We start from the raw sequence: 23,268 nt of genomic DNA on the forward strand, positions 1-23,268 counted from the left end.
TTTTTTTTCCTTTATTTTTTGTTTTTCCTTTTAAGCTGCCAAAAACCAGTTCATCATATTGAACTGTAAAAAAGTATTTGAGTCTCTGGAGTTGTCCCTCTGAGAAGCTGACAGCTACAATAGACTTTGGTTCTGTGAAGACAAAAAAGCAACTGTTCTGCTTTTGTGGAAGCAAGTATTATCTCTAGAAAACTCTTCTTAAATGTACATGGGCCTTTCTCTCTGACCCCAAAATRTACAATGGCTGCATTTTGCAAAAARCAAGGAGATAACTTCCATCTGAACTCTGATTAGAGATAGCCTGTCACCAGCCTGACCACTGGCATCTGGTAAGGCTGTGTGTGTGAGCCGAGGACTGGGACAGTGCCTGCTGCAGCCCCTCTTCACCTAAAACATGGTCCTCCTGCCCCAGAGTGCAGGGTTAGGTGCCTTGGATTCAGCTCTTTAAAATACATAAAAAAAGCAACCTACTGCAAACCAGAAAGGCTTCTGCCAGCTGAGAGGTGAATCATGAGGAGCCTCCTTCTGCTGAGGTCAAGGATGTGGAAGAGCTTTGGGCGACGATGTCCAGTTCAGCTTTTTTTCAAGAGATAGTTCCTTCAGAAGTAATGGTAACAGTCACCTGGGAAATTCAGGTTTAGGTCTCCTCTGAGGCTTGTGGTGATGTAGGTTCATCTCTCAACGTTTTCCAGAAGCATGTTTGCTACCAGGACATAGAGCAGCCTCTACCCCTTATACTGAAATTAGTTCTCAGCTCATCCTGGGGTGTCTGCTCATGTTTCAAGACAGACAGCCWAAGATGCATCTTGTCTGTGGCCTAAAGTCTGGGGCACTTAGCTGGGAGGAGTCCCAAGCTGGCTCTTTTGGACCAGCTACCCATGTAAGAAACATTTGGTAAATTGGTTGTGCATTAAAATAAAGAAGTTGCTTAGCTATTTAGTTAAATAATTTAATTATTTCAAGTAGAAATAATTAAATTRGAAGTCCTTCATTGTCACTGTTGAATCAGAGTGTGTTAACAGTAGGGTAGGATACTTTGCTCTTAGACAGGACTGCTTCTACACCTGATTCATATTCTAAACTTTCGTGCAACTTCRTGTAATGAAAGCTAAGTGACAGGTAATTTCAGGTTCATTGTGGGTTAGGCAGTACTGAAGTCTGGGCTTCCTGGATTGTTTTCCTGATTTTAATGTGCCAAAATTCTGCCTACTCACTATCTGGTGCCAGAATTGATCATTTCAAGATGCATTAAGCTGCAATTTCAGGTGAGTGATTGGGACCACCTGCCTACCATTCAGGATACCCAGCCTTGAGCTGCCATTAAAATCAAAGGAGAGAAGTAGTCATTACGTCTGGCATAGGAGAACAAATGTTCTGATAATTATAGCTCTTCCAAGTATTGTGTTATAYATCCTGTGGTGCCTTGGAGGTTTTCTTGTTGCAGGAAGCTGATGCAGCAAACTTTTTACAGCTGAGAYGGTTCTTATTTCTGTGGCTGTCTGTGTACAGTACAGAGAGCTAGGTTCCCAGCTAGCTTCAGAAGCTGTGAGGGAGGAACAGAGTCTTAAACATTGTGTCCTAAAAATGACATGATGAAATGGTCTCTGGAGCCCCTGCAGCCCTCATGCTTCAGGCTGTGAAATTCAAGTGGCAGAGGGATGGATGGTGGTGATGAGTCCCTTGGCTTTTTTCTAGTTTATCCTTTCAGGTCACATTTAACAGTGATACAATATGATATAATAAACAATCTAATATGCTATAATATATATAATTTTCATATAGCCTAGAGTGTGATATAGGTAGGGAAGCACAGMCACCTGTGATTGCTTCCCTTTCTTGATATTTGTGTGAAAACATGCATTTTTCTTTGTACAATCATGTTTTCATAGCAGCTGAGATGTGAAAATGTGGCAAATATTGTATACACATAGCAGACACATTGCTTTCAGTGTGCTGATATGTATTTCCTCTCTTAAAGTTGTAATGTGGCCCACGCTTGTCTGACTATATTTGGAAATATTCCTGCTTTTRAAAAGAGAAAATGCAGCCACTGATAATGTGGACACAAGGGAAGAGAAGCTGCTGGAGTGAAATGCCACTCGGAAAGTCAGCTTTTATCATAGGGAAGCATGCAARTGTTTTTGTGTTTATCATCATTACTTTTGAAGGCCAGTAACAACCGCATAAACAACATATATGTGCCTATATACTTACATACTTTTAACCTCTTTGTGGTGTTGAGAAAAAATGGTGGTATTCTAAGGAAATAGTTGAACAATACTGTTTGTGCCAAGATAAAAGAAAACCTGCATGTCATAATAAAAAGATGGCATTTATATGAATTTTCTGTAARATAAAGCTTTTCCTTGCTGAATACATGAATGGAAACATGCCAGGATAATAAATTTGAGTAGACTTGAATACTTGCTGTCTTTATTAAAAACTCATAGGAAGTTGTCAATTCTGCAGGAAAAGCTCCTAAGCATTTATTTCTAATCAGTCCTTGTGTGTATAGTAATTTGTCTAGATTTCTAAACTCCCGATGAAGAGCAGTTTGCTCTGGGAGCCAAGGATGGCAATACCTGGGCTACAAGTAGGGAATTATCAAGAGWAAGACAGGTCTTGTAGAATAACTAATGAAGCTGCACGTAGATTTATTTTGTTCYCTTGTTCTTCAGCAGTGTCAGAGCAATAAAATAGATAGCTCCTAGTTGTGTTATCACAGTCTCTCCCACTTTCCAGTCACAATTCAGGTTGTACCACGTTTGTGCTGCTTTTATAGCAGATTATTGATAACTCCTCAGTGCAGCTTCTTGCATTCYGAACCGTTGCAAGTGAAAGGCAGTGACTCAGGCTTTCACACACTCGGAGGCTCTCGGGCTGGAAACTGACCTATTTCCAGGAAGAAGCCGTCAGCCAGCTGAGCCAAGAAAACTTGCTGGAAAGGAGGGGAGGAAGAAGGGTGGGAGCATTGTTACTAAATGAGGCATTGTTTCTCCTTTGTTCTGAGTGGTGGATTTGGGGGAGGCTTTTTTGACTTTATTTGTACTCTAAATGTTATGATTTCTGTTAATTATTAAGTAGTTTGAGATATTGTAGCTGTTGTGAAGAAAAAGTTGGTCTTAATATAAATAGAAAGTAAAACAAGTAGATGTAGCAGTAAAATGAAGACTTGCCTTTTTCAAGCTTCTGTAAACATAATGAAATAGCAACAAAGAAACCAAAGTGAGGMTTATACGATGCTTTTACTTTCTGTTCAAAATGTAGTGTCTTGCCAATCACTTTCTTTGCWCTTTTGATTCCTGTCAGAGTTTCACCTTGTCTCTATTTAAAAGGTTTTTCTCAATAAGAAATCTGTCCCATTTTAAATAAATCCAGATTAACTGTGATTATAAAACTGCTGSTGTAGTATATGAGCTGAAGATATCTACATGCCATTGTGAGTATCTTCGGATGTGGTTGTACATATTGAAAAAAAATTACAGAAAACAGAAAAGTAAATAAAAAGGAGAAAAGTAATGAGAATTTTTTTTCAGTTATGTGGACTGTACTGGGTAAAGTTAATATACCTTTCCAGACTGAATTATAAGTAGTCCTTTCTTTTCCTTGCATGTAGCCACTCCATGTAGCTATCTCTGAGTGTACTAAAGACTGATGAAAAATGTATTTTATATTTATATTCATTTGCAGGAAAGTCCTGAGCAATCAAACCAATAGAGAATTGCTCTTTTTACATGAGAGGATCTTGATTTGATGTCTTTACCTGTACATGCACACAAAGCATGTGCCAGTAAAGTGGAAGTGGACCCAAGTCTAGTACATTAGCAAAAGGAAAAAAAGTTWATTTTTTGTGAAGATTTTGCTCATTGCAGTGAGAAATGCTCAGTGGCTTCTGAAAGCCACAACAAAGGACATCCGTATTGTAATTCAATAGACTAAAGTAACTGCATGCTGGTGGCTTTTTCCTTATCTATGCCCAGTCTTGTCTATAAAGCATTCAAAACACAATGTATTATGAAAGCTSGGTAGTTCTTTCTGTAAGAATATTTGATTAATTCCAGCTGGATTATTGTTCTGATAACACAGGTTCTGAATATTATTAAAAAAAAAAAACATTAATAAAGACTAAATATGTTTAATATAAAGCAAATACTACTTGACTACTACTCCTCTTTCATAACTTTACAGCTTCCCCTTCCTGCCTTCATTCCACCTTCTGACTAATATTTCAAGATGGTAGGTGATTATAGTGCAAAGGGTATCTGTAGGTGCTTGTATTCCCTCACTAACTTTGAGGGAATCTGTGAGCCAACTTSAGCAAACTTGTGCAGAGGGATGAAAAGAATAACCAGCTGGGTATCAGAGTGAGACAAAAGTGCTTTTTTCAAATTCCCTGACAGCYAAGAAGATCTAGTGTGACCTTGCACTATAGAAAATAGCAGAAAATCTACCCCRAAGAGAGCCCTTAGAAATATTTCAGTCATGGAGAAAGCTTGAGCCAGTGTGCATCCACTGTGAGACTAAGTCAGTGGAAAACAACAGCTACAAGTTCTCTCATCCCTCCCGCCCCTTTCTTTTCTCTGCCCTCAGCAGGGTCTGACAGGCTTCAGGGCCCTGCTGATGTGTGTTCTTTGGAGGTAGAAATATTTGAGACCAAGGGAAAAATTTTCTTCATGGAATTTGTAGTGGCTCTCTTGAAGTGGTATAACATAAAGGGCAAAGCAAAGTCYTCTTCTGGAATGAATGGATATTTTAAAAAATGCTGGGCTGAGCAATTAAGGCAGTGTCACCAGCACCAATCTTAGTGGCTGCCAATCTAAGAAATTACTTCAGGAAGCAGACAACAATCCAGTGGGGTTTTCTTGATTCATTTCCCCCAAAACCAACTTATGGGCTATAARCCATAGTGCATAGTTTTTGCATAATGTCAGGTCATGGCCTTGTTTTTCTTTAGTGACTACATCCTTACCCCTTCCACCCCCAAATTCGTCAGCATTCTGCTGACTTTGAGCTTGGGTTTCTCGGGATCAGCTGCCCTGCTGGAGCTGGCACAAGGGACAGTGGTTATACCAGTGGCTGTGCTACCAAGCAGAGGGGAGCAGCCAAGGATGGTCCCCTGGCATCRTGACTGACACAAATGCTCACTCACAGAGACAAAGGGTTGCTTAGCTGGATTATATAATAAACTTTTTTCTGGTTAATAGCTAGTAGTTGTTCAAAGAAAGTGAACACCATACGATTAAGGAAGAAAAAGAGAAGTTTTCTATCAGCAAGGTTTATATTAGATAAACTAGTGTAGTGTGTAGTGGATTCTTACAGACTCAGCGGTCAAAGTAACTTCTTTTTTCTTGACAGTGTCAAGAACAGAGAATGCCTCTGTTTGACTGGGTATTTTAATAAGAAATGAGACTTGGCATAACTGAGACTGTGTAATTATGGCATTTTGTAATATATTGCCATCTTAAATAGTAAAATGTGATTGAAGATTCAATCTTACTATTTAAAATGAAAGCAAAATAACACATTTATTATGACATGATACAAAATACAGGTGAATAATATGTCCAATATATTTTATTTGAATTTTACAAATGTATTTCACCAAATGAAATAATCAAATACATAAAAATCTGATTATTTTTCATCCAGTTGAATTTTAACACTGGTTAATCTGAATAAGGGGTTTCAATCAGACAACTATTATAACCATGACATAAAACAATTGATCATCAGATAGACATTTTCTGCTTGGTCACTTTAAGCTGTGAGCTTTGCTCACAAAATCAAAACAATTGTGAATTGGATGTACCTAGTGARCTTTTATTTCATTAAACTTGCTTCAACTTGTAATGCAAACAGAAGGCATTAGAGCTATCATTAGACATGCCATTTATAGTTACAGAAGAATTCTCACACGTTTAGGCTTAAAGGTACACAGTCATAACATGTACTATTCTTCATCCTGCTAGGAGAAAAAAAAAAATCCTGGTGTTATAAAACCAGCTCCAGACTTACAGTGCAGCTTCTGTGGCTCACACTGCAGTAATGCAGTTGCTGAAATAAGGGAATTCCCAGGAAAAAAACCATAACATCTAAAGAGATATGGGAGTTTATTAGAAAGCTTATAGTTTCTTTTATCCCATTAGTATTTCTTCTCTCACATTTCCTGTCTGAAGCTTGGTGTTGGGAGTACCCTGCATAGTGAAGATGTTCTCTTTAAAYTGAGCTGCCCAAGAGCCCTTCCCATGGGAGAGGAGCTGCTGCTTTTGAAGTCTGCAGAGGGGCTTTCAGAAGCTTTTTTCAGAAGGCTTGTAGCTGGYTTCCTTTGTTCCACACAGTCTGTTTACTTGACTGTAAAGTGCCATTTACAGACAGAAGTTAGGAAGTGGATTTTTACTTGCCCAGCTAATCTCTCATCATGATCATTAGGCCACAAAGCAGAAGTCTGTCACCAAAAGCTATTACAATCCAGATAGTGAATTAGTTTTCTTTATTTCAAGATTCTTAAATTATCAAAGTTCATTGCCTGAAGGCAGCAACAGATACTGAATCATTCCAGCCTAGAATATACAGTACTTTGAACCTAGATACTCCAATGATTGGCACCCTTTTAATGCATAAGAGACCCTCTTATTTTGTACAGGCTTAAAATAGGTTTAAAGGAAACTTAGAATTTTCTCTTTTTTTGGCTGCAAATGCTCAAGTTTCATTTTCTGGATACTATATTAAGATATATGTACAAAATGGATAAAAGATTTTCTTACAGTCTTTGTATCATATAGGATGGAGGAAAATGACAGGAAAAATGCCTGCTGTATTACTGCCAGTATATACTTGGTAGGCTCAAATCAACTCAGATTTGTGTGGAGTAGATCTAAAAAACCAGCTAATTATTATAAAAAAGGTGGAATTTAAAATGTGACTGAAATATGCTGAAACTAGGTTCACTTGATAATGGTTGTGCTGAGCCAGATTGCATTTGCTGGCATTTATACTTGGATTTTTGCAAAGCAGATGTGATTGAGAGGCTAAGCTGATCTCTAAGAATATTGCAGACAACAGTGTGTCTTCAGAGGCTGGTTTTTATGATTGCTTTTTTTTGTTCTTTTCACTGCCCTTGACTGGTTGTCTGTCTAGAAAGTGAATATGATACAGGCAGCATTGAAGAGACCTGTGATCTGGCAGACACTTCTCCATTATTCCGGCTGGACATTTTTGCTCTCTAAGAGCAGTGCTCTGGTGCTGCAGTAGTGCAAATGTTTAAAAAAAATAAAACTGAGCCCCAGTGATAAATGGGAAGGATGAGTAAAATGGTTCAGTGAGTAGAAGGGGTGGGTTGCTGGGAAGAGAAAAAGGGCATTGCTTCTGTAAGCTGTGGTGAAGCCCAGAGAAATTACAAGGAGTTAAATTTCCCAGTTTAGGGACAGGCAATGTCCTTGTTCCTTGCCCCCCATCTTGGAGAAAGCAGGACCACAAAGAGTGGCCCTGGGTGGTCCAGGTATGGGAGGACAAGGGAGATGAAGGGGCAACACATAACCCAGCCCACATTGTCCTGGCCCCATCTGACTTGTCACAGCATCCCAGGGAATTTGACCGAGTATGGGGACATTCCTTCAGGCTGCTGGCTGTCATATCTTCTCCCTRTAGTTTTATCCTGTTCTGGAAGAAATGTTTGCCCTGCCTGAGGCATTTGGCAAAACTCTCACCTTGGACATGCGCTAGAAGCATCTTCCATGTATTTTCACCAAAGTCTGGCTCTGCACTCACACGTTCAGCAGTGTTACTGTCTGGCTTGCTGTATGATTTGYTAATAAGTGTGCAACAGAGTCCAGACAGTTGAGAGTTTTTCTCTAAATGTCATTGGATTTTGGGTCAAACTGTTTRTCATTCTAGGTTACTTCTGCTTCTTCATTAGAAAGCCAAGGTTTTGTGTTCATGTGTAACATACAAAGTGGAGGGTTCGTATTCTTTATTTACATGGARGATGGCACTGTGGTATAGTCTCCTGTGGCCTCCTGAGAATGGGACACTGCTAAATTGTGCTTGATTTATGACTGAGGGTAACACAATTTCACAACACACAAAAAAACCCCACAGGATATGACATGAAAATAAAATTATAAAATACAAGTATATTGGATCACAAAAGAACTACTGGCAATTGTGAATTTCTATCTCAATGCACCTTTTCCCTCTGCTCAAAACCCAGACATAAACGATGTTTATAKGAGGTTGTGTTTAGTGTCAAAGGGATTGCAAAACACAGAGTAATGAGTCTGTACGCATTCTCTTCTCCAGTCTGAAATGGCGTGACTCAGGAAATATATTTATTTCTAAGGATGTTTCTCAAGGACCTATACTTTTAGCAGTGGGTGAATTCTTGCTTTCCAAGGCTGACTGTAGATCGTGGCTGTCTGAGATAATTAATATATGATTTCCTGTTTTGAATTGTGGTAAAAAAAGTAGTAACTSTTTTACAGTTGTATTTAGTCTTCTGCTAGTGATGTTTCTGTTTTGAATTCTATGGACAATGGTACAAAATACWTTGACACTTTTTTACAGATTGTGAGCTTTGTCTGTAAACCTGTGGCTGTGATTTTAGTATTTTCWCTAGGATGTATTATTGTTATTACTATTACAACTAAGCTACTGTGATGGACTGTTTTATGCTGATATAAACCCTGCTAACCCCTCCTCCAAAGCTGCTCCTAGGACCTAGGAGAGAGTGATACAACAGTGTGCTCTCTGCCCATCTAAACTAGAGAAAGGGTTAGAACTTGTGCTTATATTTTTGAGATCTTCTATTTTTAAGTCTCCTTAAAGGGTCCCTGTTTTAATGGATTATTGAACAGGGTGCTGCTTTGCTACACAATGACTCATGCTAAATAATTGTGGTGAGGCATATTTGTGTGTAGAGCAGATAAAACTCATTCTGTCTGGGCACACAGGAAGGGAGGGGAAACATGCGGGATGTTGTTTAATCCATGAGCAACTCTGTGAACCTGCCTCATCYGGGAACCTCAGGGAGCAGCCGCACTGTGCAATCACAGGTCATGGTTTCTTCCATCATTGCCATTTTTTGAGGGATTTCAGGAACTCTATGGTGTTCCTCAGCTGGTCTGGGAACTCTAAGTCTGTTCCTCAGCTTGCTCCTGGAATCCTCCTGCTGTYTTACTCCTTCCACCTCCACCCTAGGGAAGGAGTTGTCTACTCACAGCAGAGACCCTCAGGGGAGAATGACCTTTTCCCTGTAGCCTCCCCAGTGGATATTCTCCTAGATATCCACCTACAGTTCTTGATCAGAAAAAAATCAGACCCTTTATGAATGAGGAGACGGCCCCCCTGTTCTACAAAATCAACTTTGTCCACATTGCTGCTTCCTTCCAAAATGGCATGGAATAGCACACCATTCTTAGGTGGCACATAAGTGCCCAAAGGAAAAGATTTAATAACAAAATCACAGCTGACTTACAAAGTTAAGTGCTACGATTTATTAATGCTGTTCTACCTTGCATGTTTGTATTTCCAAGTTTTCCTGTTTGGACAACTGTTCAGACTGTTTGGACTGAAAACAAAGRCTTCTGGTGTGATAATGAAATGACTCAAAAATTTAGATTTTCTGATGCAGCAGATAATCTCATTTTTATTCCAGTGCTGGAAACTAAAGTTCAAACAGTAWTAACAAGTACAGTTGGGGCATTTTGTCTAAGCACGGAAAGTTGAGGTGAAGGAAGTTGCATCCAGCTGGTGGACGGTCAYGGGCTCAGCTTTGCTTGATATCTCCACTGACTCGGATGAGGGGATCAAGTGCATGCTCAGTCAGTTTTCAGGTGACACCAGGCTGGGCCAGCTGGAGTGGGAGAGTTCATCTGCTGCAGATCCTCTGCAGAGGGATCTGGACAGGCTGGATCCATGGGCTGAGGCCAATGGGGTGAGGTTCAACAAGGCCAAGGGCYGGGTCCTGCCCTTGGCTCACAACAACCCCAGGCAGTGCCACAGGCTGGGACAGAGGGGCTGGAAAGGACCTGGGGGTGCTGTGACAGCAGCTGAACATGAGCCAGGGTGTGCCCAGGTGGCCAAGAAGGCCAATGGCATCCTGGCCTGGATCAGCAATGGTGTGGCCAGCAGGAGCAGGGCAGGGATTGTCCCCCTGTCCTGGGCACTGCTGAGGCCACACCTCGAGRGCTGTGTCCAGTTCTGGGCCCCTCCCTGCAGGAAGGAACTGAGGGGCTGCAGCGAGTCCAGAGAAGGCAACGGAGCTGGGGAAGGGTCTGGAGCACAAATCCTGTGAGGAGCAGCTGAGGGAGCTGGGGGTGTTCAGCCTGGAGAAAAGGAGGCTCAGAGTGACCTCATGGCTCCCTGAACTGCCTGAGAGGAGGCCATGGCCAGGTGGGGGTCAGTGTCTTCTCTCAGGTAACAAGCAATAGCACAAGCAGAACTCACCTCAGTTTGCACCAGGGAGCGTTTAAACTGGGCATTAGGAAAAGGTTGTCAAGTATTGAAACACTCAGGGAAGTGGTGGAATGACCATCTCTGCAAATACTTAAAAGATGTGTAGATGTGGCACTTGCTGATATGGTTTATTGGTGGATTTGACAGTGGTGGGTTAAAGTTTCTTCAGCCTAAAAGATTCTGTGATTCAAATGTACCTCAGCAGGCTGGTGATGTGTTTTCTATGCCATAAGCTTAACTTATGCCTTAAGGTAAAGGAGGATAACCGACCTCTGAATCATAGGTTTTGCCTCCATTCAGCTATAACATTCCCATTCGCATTAGTAAAGCTGCAATTTTTGTTAAGGCAAACAGTGAATGAGTCATTGAACTCTGCCCACAGTATTACAACACACGTAATGGGTGCTAGAGAGGCATTTTGCATGGGCAGGGTACTGTAGCGAAAATACTGTTTTTTCAAGCGTGTGTCAAAGGCTATATTTATTTGCTTCTGTTGGGGGAGCTGGCACAGATGAGGAGCCTGTTTCACTGGGACCAAAATTCTTCTTTAATTGCTTCTGTGATAATCACAATCTTTCTGTTAACAGGCATTCTTCATAATTGCTGTGAAGCCTACAATGTTGGGCTCCTGGAAGCAAAAATATTTTCTGGTCCACCAAGAGAGCAGTTTGGATATGCAATTCAACAGTTTATAAATGAACAAGGCAAATGGTAAGCAGTTTGAATGGCTTGGTTTATATCCAGCTAAAAGGTTTAGTTAAAACTATTGCAAATCTTAATATTTCTTTTATAATTCCACGTTTCATTTAAATGCATTCTGGMTAATTTCTTTTTATATTAGAGCTATCTTTTTGAAAATAAATACTTAATGTTATTAAACCAAAAGTTTATATATTCTGAAGACGTATGCATGTGATGGTTCAGGCTTTTTTCCTTAACACCATGTGACCTGAGTCTTTCTTTTGGTAATCTTACTTTCATTTCCAATACATTAATTTCCTCAGGCTTGCAGTTTCTGTAGAATTATAACTTTCGTTGCATTCCTTCATGTACCCAGAGCATCTTCATTACCCTTTGTATATATGTGGGATATTTTTTCATTTTAATGTTGCTCAGGTTGAAACAAATTATTAGGGCTAAGGAGTTCCAGTTATTGATATTAAAACCAAATGAAATCTGTATAATTTTGTGTTTGATACAGTATTAACTGTTTGCATCTCATGGGATAATGTCTTTGGATGTATGTATCAACAACAGTCACAGCAAAGTCTTGTGTCTGTAACACAATCTCTTCGGCCTTAAAATTTGATCTGAAATTCACTGTTGCCACAACATTGGGTTTGATGAGCAATTAGTAGAGTAATTTTTCTAGTAACTGTTGGTTTCAAAAAGAACTTTAACATACTACAAGGAGTAAGCACATTTAGTGGAAAGCACATTGTTTTCTGTGGCCTCAGCAGTCACAAGGCTTAAGGTGTCTCTGTGTGTGAGGACTGTAAGTCTGTGAAACTAGCTGAGAACAACTACCTGTTAAGTGTTTATTCGGGTTTAAGTCTACAGCAGAAAGCCACAGCAGATAATATAAGTTATGGTATGCTGAGACATTTCAGACCTAGTTTCCCCCCTAGGCAGGAGCAGTGTCAGAACCCAAACAGCACAAACTGCCCATTTTGCTCCAGTGGCAACAGATGGATACCCGCTATTCGCATTATTCTCGGTAAAAACAAAGTAAGATGTCAGAATCTGAAATTCATGGAAATGCACAGGAAAATGAAAAGCTGCAGTTTAAAGTTTGGGAAAAGTGGTACAGACTTAGTGAGGCAGCTGAGCCATTTGTGCGCAGCGCTGCTCGGGGGCACCACGCAGCTGCAGTCGGCTGTACATGCAAACCCACGGACCCCCGAGATCGCAGCRGTGCCTGCCTCCAGGGACAAGGAGWSAAAGTAAGGGGAGAGCAGAGCTGTATCCTCTGGCATTTGCTATCCCTCCGTTGGGTAGGCTTTCAACCTACCCCCACCCCTCATCTGATGCAGTGGTGGCTTCTCACTGCATTTGTGACTGCTTTAATTATGTGTTTAGTCACCCATAGATCAGASATCTCAGGTTTTTTTAGAAAAAAACAAACTTCTGTGTAAAGCCACTGAAGGAGAACAAGAATGTGTCTGTAGTGAATTGAATGCCTTTGCCTCATTCTTGGAGAAATTGCCTTGTTTATATTTATTGTGATATTTTCTGTAAGCGTGCAGCAGTAGCAGTAGGTGCCTGATCCATTCAAGCTATTTGTATTTCTCTCTTTTATTTTTGCTTCTGATATAAAAACCCCTCTAGTACCACTTTCTTGGATAGTGTGTCCTGTCTTGCAGGGCAAAAAAAAGGAACTTAGGTTTAACTTTTCCTATCTTAAAGAATCATAGAATAATTTAGGTTGGAAAAGCCCTTTATGGCCATGAGTTTAACCAGTCTTCTCCCAAGTATATGAATATTTTGAATCTGGAAAACATTTCTGCACATAGGCACTTCACCATCACTTCTTTCACCTAGCTCCAAAAGTCAGGGAAATTTTATCAGCTTGTGTTCAAGTAACTAGGATTTGTTAGAGACTCTTCAGTGAAGACCTTTTCAGTCTCCCCCACAAAAAAAAATCATTAGGCAAGCTTAAAAAAAAGTGAGTCATGTTCTACTCTCTTGTTCTCTTAATTTCTAGGCTTTTTCTTTTTCTTGGGACAATATAACTTTTTCTTTATGTATTATTAAAAAAAACCCAAACAAAAAGCCCAGCCAAAACCCAGAACAAAAAAAACCAGCCAAACAGACAAGAAAAACCTCAACCCCTAACCAAACAGAGCACCCAGTCTGTTTCAAGTTGTTCAGCAGAGTTTTCTTCTATAAGTAATAGAGAGGCTGCAGTCCTTGCAGAGTTCTTGTTGACATGGCTGAACTGGGAGCAAGATAAACAGAGATAGAATCAGAGTGATACTTTTAGTCCCAGGGGAGCATTATCATCATATGCTTTTGTGAAAAGTTYGTCACTGCACAGCAAGAATGTAATGTATTAGAAAACTGTCCAGGCACAGAGAGTGGGATTTTTTATCATCAAGTGCTGCTGGGGTGCCATCTCTCCCCAGGAAAWGTTATCCAGAATCTAAGGGCCACCAGAAATTTTATCACTTCCTAGACTTTGCGTAATAAGTTCACAAGGTGCTATATAAAATACAGCTTTAAAAATCCTCCCGTATTCTCTCAAAGAGTAGAAAGGAGAGATACAGAAATGCAGCAGATGCTAGTTGTATTATTCAGCTGTATTTCTGGGAGGTGCATCTCCTGAGGCAGTCTGAACTATAGAAACGACAGAGAAGATTTTTTGCAGAATTGGTACTGGTTTTAACTTTTGCCTGGAAGTTAGTTCAAAGAAAAGAGGGAAGGCAGTCCAAACAGGAATGCAGCACTATTGAGGAGGCTGGTACACATTGGGACACTGTGACACAAACCAGCAAGGAAGACTTCTTTGTATAGAGACAGATGATCCAGGATAATTGGGCACTCATCTGCTGTGCATTGATGAGTGCTGATGGCATGTGACGCTCATAAAGAAGGACAAACTTGCAAGTAAAACACTGCTCAAGCTTTTCACAGTGTCTGGTGGGAATTTTAAAACAGGAGCTCTTTAATGAACTCAAGGAAAATTGTGAATACCAATGAAACTCATCAATTAGAAAAGTTTAAGCAATTCACCACACAAGTAATTAGCCACCACAGAAACATCATTCAGTTTACGCTCTGGTTCTCCTTGTCAAGAGRTCATCTGCATTTGAATCTTAAACTGAGACTAAAGTTTCATTATTTTATAAACATAATCTTTCAGAAAGCCAGATTGTACCCTGTCACATTAATCTTGAATGTGCATTCCCTGAGCAGCAGCTGCCAGTACTTTATTCAGAGATAACAGTACTTACTCYATGCTGTGAGTTGGTTTTATATCAGTCTCAGGTGAGGAAGATTGAAATAGTTGTAGATAGCTTTTAAAATGCTTTTTCCTAGCCACATGCATCTTCATGCTCAGCTGTGTCTGTGTGCTTAGGAGTTGCAATTTTTATTATTATTATTAATTTGGTTTTGAATTTATATAGTGGGATTTTTCTTTCTTAAAGTATTTTGTTTCATCTCACATGTCAGTAATGACACCTTTATATAAGGTGCACTTACTGATGGATCACATAATTATTGCACTACCAAAAATAGTTTTAGAAATCATTACATACTGCTCACAGGTCACCAAATACAGTGGCCATTCTTCTGAGGTTCTGTGCTGCCTCTTCAGGTCAATAAGATGTTTTGCCAAAAAGACACATTTCTGTGTGAACTTGTATTGAAATCAGTACATTTTCAAAGCTTTCTGATTTTAATGAGGAAGGCCATCTTTTGAGGGTAATTTTAGTTTAGTTTTTATTTTTCTTTTCTACCAGAAGCTGCCATTGTTACAGCTCTGTCTTTTCAGTGCCAGTACCACTGCTAATGCTGAGTTCTTTACCCAGCTTTTGTTTTTCCTGACTGCATGCACCACAGTTTGCCCTTTTCCTGCTTGGAGAGGCTTTGGCTGCTTTTTTCTAGGACTTATGAGTTTGTCAGTCAAATTCTCTTGCCATAGCTTSCTGTAGTTTTTGAAGTTTTGAGTCTTGAGTAAAGAATCAAAARTTTTAGATGGTTACAAGTGTTTTAGTGTGTTTTAGCAGAGAAGCATCTATGAGAGTGAAGAGTTTTCTGGTCTTCATATATCTACTCATCACTTCCTGTAATTGTAGGAAAAAAAGACCTGATGATCCAAGAGGCCCTGTCTACTTTTATTTTCCTATTAACCATCTTCATTTTTAGAAAACAAACAAAAACAAAACACAATAAAGAGCAAGTGCATAAACGGAGAGGAAAAAAAAAAAAAAAACAAGAAAGTACAAAACATGTTCTGACAACAGCTGGGAATTCAGCCCTTTGCTATGAATTCTGAGTTTGCTTTCTGCTACATCACAGTTCACTGATTACTAGCTTTGTCATGGTGTAATTTCCCAGAAATAATTTGTGTTGCAATTTTTTCTGCCACTCATGCAGCTTGTGTGGTAAGGCATTGCTGCTGAATGTCCTTCGACTTCCTAATGCCATTGCTTTGTATATAGTGTTGGAGACTGATTCAGAAGATGAATTAAAAAATCAGTAGTAATATTACATTATACTCACTATAGTACTGTGTAAAGATGGYCTGCAAGGACACATAAGGAAGTTCTGTAAAAATAAATATTTAATTCATGGCTAAAAAAGACTCTTAATTAATACATTATACAGTTTATTTGGAAACAAGCATTCTCAAGTCTTTTAATACTTATTCCTTGCATTCTTTCCTGATACATTCCATTTCACTTTGCCTCATGCATCCTGTTTAATTACAGTAAAAAAAAAAATTGTAGTTAGCAGGATGCTAGCCAAATACTCTCTTGCTGCCTTTCCTTCTGATGCTCCAGAAAGACACGCATGCATTTTCCCAGAGCAGTGTTTTGTAACTCTCTACTGTAATGGCTTATGTTAATTTTGAAAGGCAAGTAGGTCTTCCTGATTTCTAATGTAGATTAGGGCTAGTATTAAACTTAAGTAAGGCAAAGAGAAATAGAAATTACATTACTTCCTAGTCTTTAAGGTTGGCAGTTAAAAGTGGAGGGCTAAGCTTGGCATAAATCAGTTAATAATTTTTTCTCAAGCATGTTTTGATGACAGGTTAGACCATTTACRTCAAATAATGAAACAGTCTAATAGCTCTGTTCATTCCTGAAAATCACATTCAGTGATAGTTCTAAGTGCTGTATTCTGTGTGTGGAATGGCATTTTTTGGCCTGCAACATAGGATGATATTGAGATTCACAAACCCTGCAAATCTACAAGGAATAAAATTAATTAATAAATTAATAAAATAACTCCCAGTAAATTATGAAGAGTGCAAGATAAATGAAAAACAAAATTAAGTTGCCTTGGGCACACTTGGCATAGATTTAAATTTGGGTTTAAAATGAGAAGAGTTCAATCTTGTTTTGTCTTACTTTTTATTCTTTGTACCATGTAACATCTCAAAAGCTAGGCTAGTTTCRGGGGTAGCAAAAGTAAAATAACCTTGTGAATACCAAGTTTGAGAAGTGATGGTTCCTTTGCATAAGCGGATGTCTGGATTGCAGTTAATGCTGAAAGGAGGAAAAATGGGAGCCAATTAAGCTCAGGGAATGAGCAAAAATCTGCTTGGCTTTTAGGAAAGGCTGTGGATGATGTTTGTCTATAGTTTATGTCAGTAGCAAGGGTGGAGCTTGGAGTTAGGCTTGGATTTGGAGTCAGCTAGTGCTCAAGCGTGTTTCCGTTCCTCCTTTCCTCTGGTTCTCATTCTGCTTGTGAGTGAAACTCTGTGCTCTGTGCTCTCAGTGTCTGCAGAGCAGTGCCAGGACAACGCACAGTGGGTGASACTCGCAGTCTCACTCGCCCATGAGCAGATGGGCGTGGTTGCAGGGGGTATTTCCAAGATACAAGGTCGTTCTCTGAACACTAGCTGTCATCCTGCAAGGACTCTGAAATATGTTTGCCTTCTGGGAAATTTAGAACAAACATACAAGTGTTTATAAATGTACACAGCGCAATGTTCAGCTTGACAGTTAATGTTCCAGTTTCAGAAGCTACACATGCAGTGTTGCCTTCCATTTTAGAACTGTTTCCTGTTTCCATAAAAACTCTTATCTCTTTTCTCCCATCAGCCCAGTTAGCATTTCCTGGCTGTACCTAACTCTGTAGCACCTAGCAAGGTGTGAGAGTGTAGCAGTATGTCTTCATCCTGTTCTGCCTYCTCCTTCCTCCCGCTATTGACCAGCCCCAGCCCTCTGCCTCACTGCAAGTATTTGCAGATTATGTTATCTGTTGGCAAATGACCAGCAGAGTAGCTGCTTATGAGCTCTGTTTATTTGGTGCTGAGCTGTGGTGGTTTTGGCTTCCACTGTGCTGAAAAGGCTCAGAAAGGCTCATAAAATAACAAGAAAATCAGAGGCCTCCTCACAGTTACTGTAATGTACATTGTTTTGATAGGGAGAGATATTTATATAAACCTAAGTTACATATTTAGAGATGYTAGGAGTACACCAAGTCTTCTTCCTGCTGTCTGCATAATCACTGTTTTCCAGCAAGGTTATTGAGAAGGAGTTAGGCATTTTTAATCTATCCAGATGCACAAAAAAGAGAATCTGAAACCAAACACCCAGCTGAACTGATAAAATAATGTTGTTTGTATTTAATTGAGATGAAATAAACTGAAAAATGAAAACGCAGTTAGTATTTTCTCTGCACAAATGGTAAAGGTCTAAAACTCTTTCTTGTAAATCTAAAACTCCTTTTTGTCATAACTATTTTATTCAAAATCGTAATAACATTGCAGCAGTAAAATCAGATGATGTCTAGGAAGTTAATATGATGTGTAGCAATTGCATTGAAATACAATAATGTCACTGTTTTGTTGGGTTTTTTTTTAATAGTGCAAGGTATATTTGTGTTAGCTACCTATACAAATTTAGATAATTACCACTCTGCTTTAAACAACCTTTTGACCAAATAAAGAAAGATGGTCTCTAATGGAACTTAATATTCTCTATTGGGCCTCCAYGTCTTGTCCTCTTACAGTCCCCAAAATGCATTAATTACTACCATGGATTGTTCTATTTGTAAAGAAAGTCATATTGCTGCTGGAGCAAACACCACCGGTCCCTGCTTTTCAATAATCTGTCTTATTTTTAATAAGTCTTGAGATCATCTTTTAGAGAGTTGTGATGAAAAATAATGTTCTTAAGCAGTTCATTCCCAGCAGGTCAATAAAGCAGTTTTGTGAAGTTTTTGACATAAAAATTAAAGGATTATTGGGGAGCAGATATTGGAGGGGAAACTTTATGGCAGATGAAGAAATGAGTCAGAGAACACGAATCATTTGTATTGCAGGCAGAAATTACCATAAGTCTTAACCTTCTTGTTCAGGATCACAGACTTTATGCAGCAGATTGTTTCCACATGCAGTATTTTCTTTCTGACTCAGTGTTATCAAGGTGTGGTAGTGTTCAAGCTCAGACATAAGTGTTTGACTGTTGCTGAGCAGATCCTGTAGAAAATATATCTGTTGAAAGAATAACCTAAAAGGAATCAGTTAACCATTAACTGATGAAACAATAAGCAGCATATCTCTGGATCCCCAACATATGTATTTCTAATTTTTTATGTATCTGTAGATATATTAGTATCTTCACTGTATATCTTCTGACCTATGACATAAGGCCACATTCAAAACAGTAACGTGTTTGAGGCAGCTGAATCCCCAAAGGCTCTCCCGTTTTCTTCACCGACGCTGCCCCTGGTGAATCCAGTATATTGACCTGCAAATAAAGCTTCTGAACAGTGCTGGAGAAGGCTCCTACACCTTGGTGCAGATACAGCTTGTGMAAGTCTCTTTACCTGTCATTTATAATGTGCTGGACTTCTCTAGTATCATTGAGGACATAATGAAGTTCCTTTCTCTTTAGGTTATTGGTTGGCTCACCCTGGAGCGGCTATCCTGCTAACAGAACTGGGGATATATATGCATGTCCTGTTGGTGTGTCCAAAAACACATGTAAAAAATTGAATTTACAAGGTACGTTCTAGCCAACAATGTCTTGCTGCAATTGTTCCCTTTTCCCTCGTGTCTGTACAAGGCCAATCTACCTTATCAAAACCTTTCTTAGCTAGCTSTCTGTGTAATCTCAGATTCTGTGGGGGTGTGTGTGCTGCAAGGCCTCAGTGTCTGAGGCCAATTTCAGRGTCTCATCTGCTGATGAGACCTGTGTCTGTCCAAGCAAAAACTGGTGCCTGTGCTGGAGTGAGGCCAGGTGGTGCCAGCTGCTGGAGACACCGGGGGCTCAGTGTCACCCACTGGAGCAGCTGGGGTCTTCACCCTCCAGCCATGGGGCGGGAACGGTGTGGGTCTCAAAGCCAGCAGCTGGGGGATGCAGGGCTCTGTGTCATTGAAGGGCCCCGTGCTGGCATCCTGGAGCAGGCAGCTGGGGAGGCAGTGTCTCTATCTTCCCTCCATCAGGTAGGGGTGTATGTCTGTGCTTGTAAAATAAATATAAAATGGAGTTCAAGTTTGGAGACAGTGAAAATATGGGGCAGAATAGTGTGCCTCCTTCATGTTTAGTGGTGGCACAGACCATTCCTCCACTGTCCTTTGCAGTTTTTTGTCTAAAGCCTGATAGTGGATCAGAGGACTCTGAGGTTCCAAGGAATGTAACAGTAGCTGCTCAGCTGCAGCTACTCAGCCAGCCAAAAATATGCAGTAGGTAGGTCGTTTCTTCCTCTCTTTTGCCTTCATATCTCTTGAGGGCAGATTCACTAAATGACCCTACTTAATTCATGTCTATAGTTAATGGTTAGCAATTTATTTTTCCAAAGACTGGCTTTTATTTCTTTTGTCTCAGAATTGTATGCAGCCATTTGAAAAAGGCACCTTAGATTCTGAGAAATCAAGTTTTTGAAAAGGAGATCTAACTTTGTAAATTGTTTCTACATCTTATTTATTATTCTGTCATTACTTTTTAATTTAATTTTATTTCAGCTTTAATAAACATTCCAAATGTGACTGAAATTAAAGAGGACATGAACCTTGGCTTGACTCTGATACAGAACTCAAAAACTGGAGGATTTTTGGTATGTATCAAAATCATATCCTGTACACAGAGACTTCTGAGGAGAATGAAGAAACTAGAATTTTCCACATTTTTTCATAAATCCAACCTAAATGTATTTCATTATAGAGCATGAATTAGTATGTTTCTTGTGTATTTTMAAATATTCCATCCCACAGCAATTACCCAGCATCCAAAATCAATTATGGAATGTATCATTAATGCAGAAAAAATGTGAAGTTTCTCCTTCATCATTTATCTAAAGATCCTATCCTAATTAATGACCTAATATTGTAAGACAGTCAATAGGTCAGACAGTACAGGCAAGAATATTTCCACTATTAAATTCTTTAAGGTAGCCTTTTATAGCTCTGATTGTGCTTTCAAAACACTTTATATAATCTCTCCTCCACCATTTACACTTGCACAGGCACTGTTATCCTGACATATTAGAATTTCTAGTTCCATGGGTCTGTGATGTGTTTTACTTAGTTAGCTGGAGGAGGAGGATGCATTTTCCCTGTGTGTATTCTAAACCAGTATCTGTGTATACAAACCAGTATCCTTGGAGCCTGTAAAACAGAATTCTTACTCAAAATGAAGTAATGCCTCTTTAATTTGCTTTTTTGTGATCCTAATCATGAGCATGAAAACTGTTGCTGTAGGTGTAGGTGTATTCCAGTTTGATGTAGCGATGTGCAATACATAAGAGAAATAATGATTTACAGACAGAAGAGCTCTAGGCTGTCCTTAGGCTTTGTATTTCTTTTTGTATCTTCCTAGTAATCACAAAAATATTCAAGTATTTATTATATTTATTAACACATAGCACAGTTTACTGAAGTACTTAAAAGCAGGCCTAATTCCCAGCAGCTCTCTTGGAATTAGWAAAATTATTCATAACTTGAAAATACAGTAACAATGTATCCTGACCATTGGTTTGAAATGATTAAAAAAACTTATTCTGCCTCTTGAATAATATTTTCAACTACTGTTAATGTCCTATGCATATCCACTTTTAATCAGTATGAGTAACTGCAGAGTTTTAAAATGTCTCACGCAGGAAAATTTTTATTTTCTAATAGTATTTGAACTTCTCCTAGTTAAAAAGAATGTCCCAATCCATATGTTACTGATTGACTCTCCTTAAACTGCAGGAATTAAAAAAAAAAAAAAATAATAATTCTGAGACGTAAAGAGCCACGTCTTTGTCAACAGGAGTTCTTTTTGACATAAGGAGAATGGGGGACTGGAGACAGGTGCTTATCTGTGAGTCAGCCTCAACAAATACCAAAAGCCCCATAATATGCTGGTGGCAGGTATTGGGCTCCACATGCGTGGACGCCTGCTCGTAACTGCAAGCTGCACTCAGCCAGGACTTTGCTCCGAGGCTGTCTGTGGCAGCTGGCCTCCAGGATCTGYTCTTTGGGTTATTTCAGGGCTTCCTCCTCCCAGCTCATGTTCTCCTTCTTCCTGTGACCCCTCAGCCTCTGTCTGCCTGTCCCAGTCTGTGCTGCGTGCTCGGTGCCGGGGCTGCTCGGCTTGGGAGGGTGACCCAGGCTGGCCTGTCTGTGCTGCAGCTCCCAGGTCCTGCTGGTTCAGCTGTTTGATGCCATGGGATTGCTTCCCAYAGGTGTTCTGAGTACAGGGCAGTCATTTCCCACACGCTCATTACATTTTTCTGAGGCACCCTTAGTCCTGCTGAAGGATTTCACTGATGGTTAACATTTTTCTGGATTTCCCATCTAAATTTCAATCAGTTTGTTTTTGAGGCAGTGCTKTGCCTTTACAATTGACAGAAGCGGCTCTCAGCTCCCTGCATGTAAAATCATCCTTCTGTATTTCACCCCAACAATCATTCACCTTTCTCCTTTGCCTTGTTAAACAAATAGTTTTCTGGCTGAAATGTGCTTTTTAAAATACACCTCTCTCAAACACCAGTGACCAGGTCTATGCTGTAATTCCATGAGAGTTTTTCTCAGCTACTATACAGGAAATTTGGTATTTCCTCAACTCAACAGCTTCTTGTCACATATTTTTAAGCCATATTTACTTTTCATGATGGCTGCATGCTTCTGGTCACCCTGCAGTCATCCAGTGCCTGATCCATCAGCTCCTCTCCCTTCCAYTCAATGACCTTCCAGTTTATGTCCGCATTTCTTAATGTTAGTCCTGAAGAGCAAGTCTGTGCCCGTTTATAATATTCTGCCTTTCAAGTTCACCAGTCCTTGATATGTGATCTTCCCTGCATTGATGATGCATCTTAAACTTCTGACTGAGTCAATGCTATTAGTGCCCCCCCCTTCTTTTTTTCTGGAAGATCAACAAAGATTAATAGAACATTTTTACTTTTTGCTCCAAGATTAACATCACAGTTTTGAACAACCACCAACACAGAAAAAAGATTAGAAAATGTGTGAGTAAGATTGATCTAAAACTTGTAACTGTGARGGACAGAAACTCTCCTCCAACTTCATAGTTACCATTAGTTACCATTATAGATGATTTATTTTGCACCTTTCACCTCTCTAAAAATCTGTGCTTTCCAGTAAGAATTAACCATGCTCAATGTAGCAGCTAAAAAAAAAAAAGCATTTATCTCATGATCAGATAATGTGGATATACTTCCTTTCTCATCTAAAAAAAATCTGCCATCTGGTCAAATATCTTAGGGTAGTTTGATGTTGTCTCTCACTAGTAAACCAGTGGATGTTTTAGCTGATTTTTTAATTTACTTTTCATTTTAATTAACTGTTTTTTGCCTGCCAGTATTTTTGGCAAAAGTGTAGTAGTCCTTCTTTTCCTAAACAGAGGTGGTGCAACCAGACTGTATATGTGTAAGCAAGCTATAATTTCTTACAGAATGATTGGAGAGAGGTTATGGTGTTTCTAGTATTTTAAGGAAGAAATACACCCACTGACCCTCCACCTCGACCCACACACACTAGATTCTCACGACAAAATTCTGTCTTAGTACGCGGTTGATAGAAATATATATAAAGAAGACGTAAATAATAGCTGGCTGATCCAGCTGAAAACACTTCTTTTTGCAGGCTGTTTTCAGGATTATTTTACCCCAAAGCCAATGAACCGTGTAGCGGGG

General features: G+C 39.6%; 1 protein-coding gene across 1 annotated transcript in view; it reads left to right on the top strand.

The window, feature by feature from the left end:
• Positions 1–23,268, top strand: part of ITGA2 (integrin subunit alpha 2) — a 66,288-nt gene that overhangs the window by 7,650 nt on the left and 35,370 nt on the right. The window contains exons 2-4 of the mRNA XM_057386548.1: positions 11,040–11,163; positions 19,026–19,135; positions 20,096–20,187. Coding sequence (XP_057242531.1) covers positions 11,040–11,163; positions 19,026–19,135; positions 20,096–20,187 — 326 coding nt within the window. The remainder of the gene's footprint in view (positions 1–11,039; positions 11,164–19,025; positions 19,136–20,095; positions 20,188–23,268) is intronic.

Source organism: Malurus melanocephalus, unplaced genomic scaffold (genome assembly GCF_030028575.1).
Source record: "Malurus melanocephalus ecotype Western Australia unplaced genomic scaffold, MMel_1.1 scaffold_991, whole genome shotgun sequence".
Lineage (NCBI taxonomy): Eukaryota > Metazoa > Chordata > Aves > Passeriformes > Maluridae > Malurus > Malurus melanocephalus.